Source organism: Squalius cephalus, assembly GCF_949319135.1.
Source record: "Squalius cephalus genome assembly, chromosome: 11".
In the NCBI taxonomy this organism is placed as follows: Eukaryota; Metazoa; Chordata; class Actinopteri; order Cypriniformes; family Leuciscidae; genus Squalius; species Squalius cephalus.
The window spans coordinates 4,028,180-4,039,608 of record NC_137132.1 but is presented as its reverse complement, the minus strand read 5'-3'; the positions used below and the strand labels follow the sequence as shown (position 1 = coordinate 4,039,608).

The window sequence follows — 11,429 nt, the reverse complement described above, 5'->3', positions numbered from 1 at the left end:
CTCCCCGTTCCCTCCGTTTCTCCGTCTGTGCCCTGCATTCGATAACATATCATTCCCGTAATTTCTTGGTTCCTCCCCTTTCATTAAATAAATCCCTCCATCTCCTGATTCCATTCATCACGCGTTCGTTCCCTCTCTCTCTCTTTCTCTCCGCTGAAACTCATTCAGAGATTGATTCTGCTCGCTGCTTTTAAGTGCTCAGATAAAGGTGTGTTAGGATAAAAGAGAAAAACCCTTTCCACTCCTTATTCTCTCCTGCAGCCTGAGGAGACGAGCGGGAAACGATTAACTTCACCTCTCTACCTCTTTCTCTCCATCTATCACACACACACACACACACACACACACACCTCATCCCCAAAGCTGTCAGTATTCCGCAGCTGATGAGGGCTAAAAGAGCTGGAAGGCAGCCAGGGCAGAGATAACACACACACACACACACATTCTGCAGACTCAGGCTGGGCGTCCAGTGAGCGAGAGAGCACAAGGTTTCTTCCCGGCGGGAGAGAGGTTAAACTGGGATTGACTCTCCTCTGCTGGTCCCTGTTTGACTCCTGAAAACACACACAGCGCTCCTTCAGTCGTTCCTTAAGAACCGTTTTGTCTCTTTAAAGTTCTTGAGTTGCTATAAGGTTCTTCAGATCTGTATTTCGGTCTCTGGTTTCTTTTGAAGTTGTCATGAAATGAAAGTTTGGTTACACTTCTAACCAATTCTCACTATTAACTATAACTTTTGCCTCAAAAAACTCCTAATTACTGCGTATTAATAGTTAGTAAGGTAGTTGTAAAGGAATAGTTCACTTAAAAATGAAAATTCTCAAACTCAAAAGAAGATATTTTGAAGAATGTATCAGCAACCAAACAGTTGAACATCATCATATTCTTCAAAATATCTTCCTCAGAAGAGAGAAATTCATACAGGTTTGAAACATCTTGAGGGTGAGTAAATGATGACAGAATTTTCATTTTTAAGTAAACTATTCCTTTAAGTTTAGGTATTGGGTGGGATTGAGGGATGTAGAATATGATCATGCAGAATAAGGCATTAATATGCGCTTCATAAGTACTAAAAAAACAGCCAAATCCTAGTAATATGCATGATAATAAGCAACTAGTGACAATTGGACCCTAAAATGTTACCGAAAATTTCATCTGAACAATTTATCTGACATTGTTGAACATGTTTTGACCTTTTATGGTTTAATCAAAACGTCATAACTGGACCTTCCGGTGAAAACTTCTTTCTCCAATCATTTAGTCCTGTTAAACCCCGCCCCTTCATTTGCATGCACCTCAACAGCCAATCAACATCCGACACATAACAGCAAGTCCCCGCCCTACATTTTTTCATTTTGAATGTACATCACAATACGGAACAAAGGATCTTTCTCTACTTCCATTTCAACTAAAACTATTAAAACCATTCAACTGAAATTAAATTAAATTGAAATATTAGATAAAAAACTTAAATGTCGCCTTGTGGTGAAAATGACTATGTGGTGTTTTTAATATGCTGTAAGACAAACCATGTGTAAGTTCATAAGTCGACAGCATTGCTGAGTATTTCCTCCTTAAAACTGCAGTGAACCAAAGACAGTCTCAAAAACACGCTTTGAAATCGCTGGTGTTTCTGACGTCACAAACTACCTTGTAACCAATCAGATCAACGCGTGATCGTCAACCAGTGGATCTCTGAGCTGAGTGAGTGAGTGGAGGCGGGGCTCATTTGCATATTCATAGAACCGCGCATACTAAATGAGGCAAGGGTGTCGAGTTACATTCAAGCTATTTTAAAGCATGAAGAATCTTTTATCAAGGAAAAAAACATATAAATATGTAATTTTGGTAGGATAAAAATTTTTAAAGGATAAAATGATTGACTACAGGGGGACTTTAACTAAAAGACAATGAGAAATATTGCCTTGGCAACTAACTGAAATAAGTTTAGATTGAAGCGCTAAAATTACTAACTGGAAATACTCAAACTCAAACTCAAACCTAAAAATAAACCTAAACAGTAATATTTAAAAATAAAAATGACGAAAACACTTAACCGAATTATAATAAAACTGAACTAAAATTAAAACACAAAAATAAAACATTAAAATAAAAGCTATTTAACCCTTATATGACCTTAGTTTCCTGTTTACACTCAGTGCATTTGGGGTCTATATGACCCCAAAGATGCACAGAGCTTTTGTACAAGAAATATACATTTTAATAATACAAATTATATATCATTTTTTTCGTTTACTTCTCATCTATATTTTTATGCTGTGTTTTGGGGGATATGAAGTACTTTTTTACCTATTTACTGCAAAATTCCTCAACTACACCATTAGCATACGTATGAAATATAACATTTTTATGAAAAAAACACATTTATGATGATCAAATTTAAATATGAGTTGTTTCTGGATATTGATCTAGGTGTTAGATGCAGAATTCTGCCATCTGGTGGTTAGATGTTTTTTTGTAGATAATATAGTTTTAGCCACAAAGTGTAATTACCATATACTTCCAGCAGAGGCCCCATAGAGATCCATTCATTTTTCTGGATGTGACTTATTGCTCTTATAACAAATTTTTTGATGAATTATATATTTAAACATTTTAAAATACATTAAATCAGTATTGTGTCAAAGTTTAGAATTTTTTTTTTGTTGTTTGAGGTCTTTTGAAGTGTCTTGTTATTGCAATAATGCTATATAAATTTGCAATAATGTCACATAAGTTGCCACTAAAAGAAACTACTTGATTGCAATTGCATATTATTTCAATAATAGAAATGTATAAAATTATTAACTTTAGAATAAGAAATAAAAAAAATAAAAAAAAAAAATAAAAAAAAAACAGTAAAAAAAAAAAAAAAACAGCTATAGGCGGATAGGAATAGGAGTGAAAGTAAACACACTGTGTGTCTGTGTGTGTTTGTGTGCATGCACGTGCATGTGTGTGTGTGTGTAATCATGCTCATTCCACATTTTTTTTTCTCTAGTACCAGGCCTTCATTTATGTGTGAACATTTTTAGATTCATGCTGGAATTATTGATTTTATTTACCAATTTCAATAAAAATGCTCTCTTTTGCAGTCACACTTGTTTGTTTGTGTTTGTCTCTCTGTGTATGTGATCTGTGTGTAGTCATGTTCTTTCCACGCTGCATTTGTGCTCCCATACCATACCTTCATTTATGTGTGAAATTTTTTAGATTTATGCAGAAATTATTGATTTTATTTCCCAATTTCTATAAAAATGCTCTCTATTGCAGTCACACCTCTCTCTGTCTGTGTGTGTATTTGTGTCTGTGTGTGTGTGGGCGCATATGTGTGTGTGATAATGTTCATTCCACATTGCATTAGTGCTCTAGTACCAGGCCTTCATTTATGTGTGAGAATTTTCAGATTTATGCTGGAATTATTGATTTTATTTGTCAATTTCTATAAAAATGCTTTCTATTGGAGTCACACCTGTGTGTGTGTTTGTGTGCGCGAGCATGTGTGTGTGCAAGTGATCATGTTCGTTCCACATTGCATTTGTGCTCGAGTACCAGGACTTCATTGTGGTATTAAAATTTTCAGATTTATTCTGGATTTATAGATTTTTTTTGACAAATGAAAAATAAAAACCCATTTTTTCCCGATTTTCCCATTCATTTCAATGTGGGGTCATATTGACCCCAAAGGTCATGAGTGTGACTTTTTTTTTTACATGCCTTTAGAACAACCGAATCAAGCCCAGTTTTTTTGTGTGTGTATAGATAGATAATGTAGGAAAAGTCACCAAATTTTATTCCACTGAGATGAAGGGAACCATTTTTTTTAATGAAAGAAAAGTCGCTTGGGGTCATATTGACCCCAAAGGACAAATGAGGGTTAAATAAATAAACCTGCCGTAAACACCTGAAATCTGATGCCACTGGTGGGGAAGAGCTCATAATGTGTGCTTAATGTTTCTCTGATATTGCTTCTTTAAAACTGCTCCTCAAACGAATCGCTTGATGTAAACGATTGAGCAGTTTCGGATCTGCTTGTACGATATTTACAAAAGCCAGTAATCGAGAAAGCGGATTTAAAATAAGCCTGCCCAATTGAAAGCTCACACAATCAAAGTCAGACTTACATAAATACATGAATTAACGGCCAGTTAGATGCTTTTTCCAATGCTCCTGATGCTCTCGTAGACTCCAGTGGAGCGCGCGCGCCTGCTGTCCTATCAGCATTGATCTCGACTGCACTAAAATCAGTCAATGATACAGGTGCTGTCGACTCCCAGTGGAGCGCCTGCGTACAGGACTCCACTTTTCATGATTAATTGGAAAAGGTTTTAAGATCTCAATGGCCTCTTGAGTGCCGAGGTTTCTACAGTACTCAAAAATGCACTTTAAGTGTGTAAACAGGCTTGTAATGCTCGTCTGTGTTTGCATAGAGAGCATTTCTGCTCTACAACACTTTTTGTTTCTGACTTGAATTGCAACCAACTGAAAAGAAATCGAACAACAACCACTCAGACAGACGCACACTCGCGCACCAAGAGTTGAAGTTGAGGTACAGTCAAACCAACATTTATTCAGACACCTTCAACATTTCTCACATTATCAGTTTATTCGCTATAGTTTAGAAAATGGTAATAAAATATGACAAATCAGTTGATATTTGACTGGTTTTGTCCGTCCTTCTGTTAGACTGTCTCACACATGAATGATGTTGAATATCTGTCAGCTGTTAAATTTAACTACACAATTAGATAATACCAGTTTATCTCAACCAGTGACCAAGCAATGCTTCATTCTGTTCAGTCTGTGTGTAAAAAGAGCATTAGCAATTAAAGAAGAAACACTTCAGCAAAACATGATCAGCTCAAAGTGTCCGAATCATTTTTGCTCCCAAATGTTACTGGTAGTCACTGTAAGAAGAATATTCGGGTATAATATATGTCACAGTTTGCTTTATTTTGCTCTCCTCACTTACATAAATGAATTATAGTGTCCTGCACACACTAGTAAAAAAATATCAAAAATGATATCTGGTGTCTGAATAATTTTTGGTTTGACTTTATATGCACTGAATGAATGAAAGAGTTGCATTGTGTCATTAACGTTATATTAACAGAATAGCAAAAATAATGACTGTTTTCAAACCGGTTTCTCCTCATCTGCCATTGGTCAGTCAACAGATAGTCCCGCCCTCAAACTCACTTCACTGGTTGAGTCAGAGGTTGACATGCCACTCAAACAAATGCATCAGTGTTTCACTCTTCAGGAAATCAAATGACTGGCTAGAAACGGCAACGACTCATTACAAACTCCACTCGTTTTCTCTGACTATGTGACATAACGTTTGACACCTTTCACTCACAGGCATTGGTGACAGCAAAGCTGTTGGCCGTCTCGATGTTGTCGACATGTGGAACCAGGTTGAATGGGGCTTCCGTGGCGTTCGGACTCGTGTTGTGGAGAAATATGGCCAAGCGGAAAGCTGTGTATTCTTGATCCGTGTTTCTTATAAACAACCCACCTGGAAAGAGCGAGAGAAAGAAAGAATGAGGGACTGCAAAGAGAAAGAGGTGCTTATATTCTGTGTTAATTTCTGCTTTACTTTCACTATAGAGTGCCTGCCGTTGCCGTTTCCATTTATTTCCCCTTAGAGTTTTTTAAATAGTCTTCATTTATAAACCATAAATCAAACCAATCAGCTACAAGGTGAATCACAACATTGCAAACTTTGATTTGAAGCAAAAAAGTATTTGAAAATCGGACAAAAAGACAAAGTTACGAGACTGTGAACTTAACAGCTTTAGTGAGGGAAAGAACTACAATCCCATGATGCATTGCGAACAGCGTAATCGAGTTAAAAATTATTGAAAAATATAAAACTAAGCACTTAAAATGTTTATTATATATAAAACAAAGTAAGTTTATTGCAAAATATGCATATACAAACATTTCAGTATTTGTGATCGATTAGATTGTCTTTTGCAGTGCTTTATGGGAGTGGGCGGAGCTTGTTTCAACTCTCTGATTGGTGGAATGTTCTGTGCAGCATCATGGGTAATGTAGTTTTTCACCACGAATTCTGTGGTTAAACATGATCATTTTAAAACTAAGCTGAAATAATGTGGGCTGACAGCTTCAACAGAAGCAAATACCATCGATTAATAACATCGTAGCTCACAGTGTAGTCTTTAAAGATTGATAGATTGATAAGTTATAATTAAAAATCTATTTCCCTATGGAGAAAATGAATGAGTTTTTACTTCCAGACCCCGACTGTTGTGCTCTATGAATCATCATCTTGGCTCTTAAAGGGTTAAAATAAGTCTCTGATGTCCCCAGAGTGTGTGTGTGAAGTTTTAGCTCAAAATACCCCACAGATATTTTTATATACTGTAGCATGTTAAAATTGTCACTTTTTGAGGGTGAGCAAAAACACACCGTTTTAGTGTCTGTCCCTTTAAAAGCAAATGAGCTGCTGCTCCCGGCACAGGGGGCGGAGCTTCAACAGCTCGTGTCCTTTTACCTCACACACACACTCACTGAACATTTCAAAAACTTTTAGTCTTTAATGTTCAAACCGGAGTCAGACAATGATGGAGAGACTCAAGAAGAAGTGACAACATGTAGAAGCAACAGGACATTTCTGAACGGTTAGTTGATGAATTTATGAAGCTGATGTGTAGTTATCTTCTAGTCATTGATTAGCATATTCTGTCTTGATAATCTATAAATGGTGTTCAGGGGGCGGGGTTTATGTAAATTCTAGGGTTGGTGATGTCACTAACCCGGGAGGAATGTGGTGTAGTCTCTACCAGCCGTTTGTTGTAGTCCTTAAAAAGCGATTTCTTTAAAAGCAAATATCTCCCTTTGCTTTGAGCTTTGAGCGTTGTAACTTTGCAGATGTTGTTTATGATCAAACAGCAACATTACACACTAACTAAAGTTAGAGAAGTGAAATCATAATCAACCACTCCTTTAAATATATTTTTTGATAATCTGTTACACTCGGATGTTTGTCACAATACGGAAGAAAAGATCTATTGCTGCATCCATGTCATCACCACTTTATTATTCTTAACTAAACCTGAAAAATGAAGAAGAAAAAAAAACTTTTTGTTAATTGAAATAAAGGTGATAGAAATGAAACTGACTAAACGTTGCCTTGACAACTAACTGAAACAAGTTTAGGTTGAAGCACTACAATTACTCATTGTAACAATGAAAAAATATACTTCTTTAAAACAATTCAGCTGGAAAAAGTGAGCGAGAGAAAGAATAAGTGACTGCGAAAAGCAAATAAGAGAAAGAGGTGCTCATGTATCTTAAAGGAAAATGAAAAATTCTGTCATTGTTTACCTGTAGTTTTCTTTCTCTATAAATCTATAAAACCTCTTGGACGTAGCTCTAAAATCTCATTGAGTTTACATTAAAATATGGCACATGGACTCTAAACAACACTGGCTCTCACGTGTTTTTGACTGTCAATCACCATCAATGACGTCAAATCTTGATTCACCACATTGGAATGAACACAAATGTGACCCTGGACCACAAAACCAGTCACATGGGTCAATTTTTGGAAATTGAGATTTAAACATCATCTGAAATCTGAAATCTGAATAAATAAGCTTTCCATTGATGTGTGGTTTGTTATGATAGGACAATATTGGTCGAGATACAACTATTGTAAATCTGGAATCTGAGGGTGCAAAAAAATCGAAACATTGAGAAAATCTCCTTTAAAGTTGTTCATTTATGTTGGCGATTGTGCAGCATTCACTCACACAAATACATGTTTTATATATTTACGGTAGGAAATTTACTAAATATCTTCATGGAACATGATCTTTAATTAATATCCTAATGATTTTTTGCATAAAAGAAAAATCAATAATTTTGACCCATACAATGTATTGTTGGCTATTGCCACAAATATACCCGTGCGACTCGAGACTGGTTCTGTGATCCAATGAGATTTAAGACACCAATGAAAAACTTTCAGCAATTTACGATTTTGGAGTGTAACGATCAGCCAATTCAGTGAATCTGACCTTTTTTTAAATGAGGTCAGATTTTACTGTGGGTGTTAAAAGGATGAGACGTAAGTTCAGTAAAAACGGTGTATTTACAATATTCACGATGAAAAAGTATTGCATGGGTTGCTGTTTTATGCAGCTTATTAGTCCTCGTCCGTATTCACTTTAATTGTGCAAAATACTAGGGGTGTAACGGTTCATGTATTCGTCCCGACCGGTCACGATACGGACGTCATACACTCAGATGATGAATACAGTCAGACACAGGCGATCCACGCTCCAGTCCAGAAGGGGGCGCGTGCGGTAATGCAACGCTGTTTGCTAATCGCCACAAGAGGAAAAAGAGCAGAAGAAGAAGAGACGATCTACCAAGCGTGCCGCACAAGCCCTGAAAAGTGAAGCCAAAACGTCTCGAACGCCCCCCCGTGACTGGTCCTAGTATAGGTCATAAGCCCCGCCTCCCCGTGTTATTCAACGGCACGTGAGACCAACTAAACAATTTAATTACACTTCAAATATCCTTTTTCCGAAGGTGGTTTCTGTCATTTACTGTAGTTTTTATCACGCTGATGTAAGTTCAAGTGTTTGTTTTTAAAATAAGTTTGTTTTTAGTTAGTTACGTGATGCTATTAAAACGGTGGTGTTACGTCATGATTGACAGGTTCTCTGAGCGAAGTAGTCACTGAAGCACCAACAGACTTTTTTTCGGGATCTTCGGAGGACTGAGGAGATTGGAGCTAAATTTAAATTTCTATAATTCATTATTTCACACCGAGAGTGAGGGCGGAGCGTTGATTTCGCGGCTTTACTTCCAGCTCACGACTGCGCAGGTCTGGTCCCGAGATCGCTACTGCGCAGACTCAAGCCCCAAGATGTCAGCGCCATATCGGGACACTGGCGGCTTCAGTTCTCACCAATGGAAGAGAGCGAAGGGGCGTCGTCCATATTTTTTTACAGTCTATGCGATCTACGCACCAACCCAAAACAAGAGTTCAGAAGCACGCAAGAGCTTGATAGTATAGCCAATACGCAGAGTTCAGATTCATTTTTGTGACGCGCTCCACAAACTTCACGGAAAGGAAACAAAAATGTGACATCCTGTTTGTTTTCTTAATTTTACAAAAGCACAATGTTTTGTCTTTGTTGTGAGTGTTCACAAATAAAAACAGACCCTTTACAGTTTCGAATGACGTCTTGCACGATTGCCATGTAAATGTACCGAACCGAGACTTCTGTGTACAGTTACGCCAGCGTGAACATTCTGCTAAACATCTCGTTTTGTGCTCCACAGATTAAAGAAAGCCAGCCCGGTTTGGAACGACATGAAGGTGAGTTTAATGTTCATTTCTGGGTGAACGATCCCTTTAATCTTGGAAATGAAGTGTGCTGAGGATGGCTTGTGTGGCCGTGTCACCAGAACAGGCACGTCTACACTTGGCACGGGCAGTTTCATCACATCCTCTCTAATTATTCTCTCTTTCTGATAGACATTTTGGCTTCAAGTGCCGTTTGAGATCCCACAACGTGCTTTTATGTGTGAGGAACAACACAAGCATTGTGCATTTGCATTGCAGCGGTATGTAAATGTCATTAGGCATTGCGTGCAACTCTGAGAGCTCGTGTGTGTGTGTGTGTGTGTGTGTGTGTGTGTCCGTATTTAGCGTATTAACTTTATCGGCAGTGCTGTCAAAGGCGTGCAAGTCAGCGGCTGCATCTCATTATGGCGTGAGACTCTCCATCTCAATGAGCAATGCAGTGACTGAACACACACACACAAGACACATCCTGCAAAAGGAGAGGGAACTGTGTGTGTGTGTGTGTGAGGGGAGGCTGGGCATGCATAGTAGTTTGTTGATATTAATCAAATGTAGAGCTGTGAATCTGTAAAGTTTGATTGGGAAGAAGAGGTCATCCAGAATACTGCAGTGATGCCCTGAACTGAAGAGGAGAAGCGCACTCAACATGCTCTTAGACCACAGTCTTCATCATCATGACCACACACACACACACACACACAGCAGCACAACTCATGCATGCTATAACCCCTTAAAAAACATTATATATAACAATTATACAATCATTCAGTATCACATTTTAAGAAAAACAGCACCAGGTCAGGGCACTGTGTAGGGCCGTAACCACCAAAGGCATTGAGTGATGTGTCCATCCCCAAATTTTAAACTAATAGGAGGTTTTCACTGACCAAACTTTTATATTTGGTTCCCCGAAGTCCTTTGCTCATGCATCATTGGTTCTTTGGCTTGTAACTGGCAGCAGAACCCAATTTGGTGCTGAAAAGCAGCTTTTTAGGGTCTAATAAGGTGAACAGAGCGAGAACACAAAGAGCCATTTCAGCACACGAGGTTGGTATGATTTTAAATAGCCTTTGACATCGCTATTTTTAGACTCATATCTCTGTGTATTGTATATTATTATGCACTACACTGTATCTGTTGCACTGCGATATTCCTCGTGGGATTATTAAAGTGTCTGTCGCGTTAGAAGTGTAACTCACCGATTTGGACACTGCTGGGAAAAGCCCCTTCATTGAGTCCCCACAGCAGCGGGAACAACACCAGGATCCGCATTCTGTCCGAATCAGAACAACCCGTCCGGACACATGGATGGATAGATGGATGGATGGAGACGAGATTGCGTGACCGGACGGAAATTAAAAGAAATAAATGGATAATCTCGCAAAAAAGGGACTTTCAGCAATCCATCCTACTGGCAATCCGTGTGTTCCCCGCAGTATCCACTGGAGAGAGAAGAAGAATCTGTCCGGATGGATGAACGCGCGCGAGAGAGAGAGAGAAAGAGAGAGAAGGCGCGCGCGGGAAGGGGAGAGAGAGAGAGAGAGAGAGAGAGATGCGCGCGCTCACTCTGCGCTCTTTGCCTCAGAGGTCTTCGCTTTTTAGCTGTGTTTGCTAAGGCAAGTACCATGCACTATTACTGACACGTCTATTTATTTAAACAAACCCCCTTACCAATTCAACTTGGCACTTGGCGTGTAACTCATTCCTCAAATCATCAGTCTTTACATGACTTTACTAGGGGATTTCAATGTGCTGGACGAAAAAAAAATCCAACAGACTCACATATATCTACAGTCTGAGACAACACAGAGACGCGAGACTTTTGACTGGAAGCAAAAGACATCATAGCAACGCCCTAGCGACCGCGTTCTGTTCCGTTCCAGTGCGTCTGTTTTTGAACGCAAGAACGCGTCCGGTTTGAACGCCCCTAAGGACTCGCGTGCGTTCTTTACGGATACAGAAACATGGTCTTCAGGGGTTAGTGCTCACTACTTCTCTCTCCTTCTGTTCTTTTCTCCTGTCTTTCTATTGCGTGCAACACATATGAGCTGTCCCTGTTGTGGAATAAAATGCTGTATAACAG

The 11,429-nt window shown here is 38.7% G+C and overlaps 1 protein-coding gene across 6 annotated transcripts in view; it reads right to left on the bottom strand.

Moving 5' to 3' along the window:
- Positions 1-10,848, bottom strand: part of gria4a (glutamate receptor, ionotropic, AMPA 4a) — a 128,397-nt gene extending 117,549 nt beyond the window's left edge. For all 6 annotated transcript variants that reach the window (XM_079886598.1, XM_079886596.1, XM_079886599.1 and 3 more), the window contains exons 1-2: positions 10,546-10,848; positions 5,357-5,515 (exon numbers count right to left, since the gene is read on the bottom strand). In XM_079886598.1, the coding sequence (XP_079742724.1) occupies positions 5,357-5,515; positions 10,546-10,618 (232 nt within the window). In that variant the 5' untranslated portion in view covers positions 10,619-10,848. The remainder of the gene's footprint in view (positions 1-5,356; positions 5,516-10,545) is intronic.
- Between the last annotated feature and the right edge of the window lie 581 nt (positions 10,849-11,429).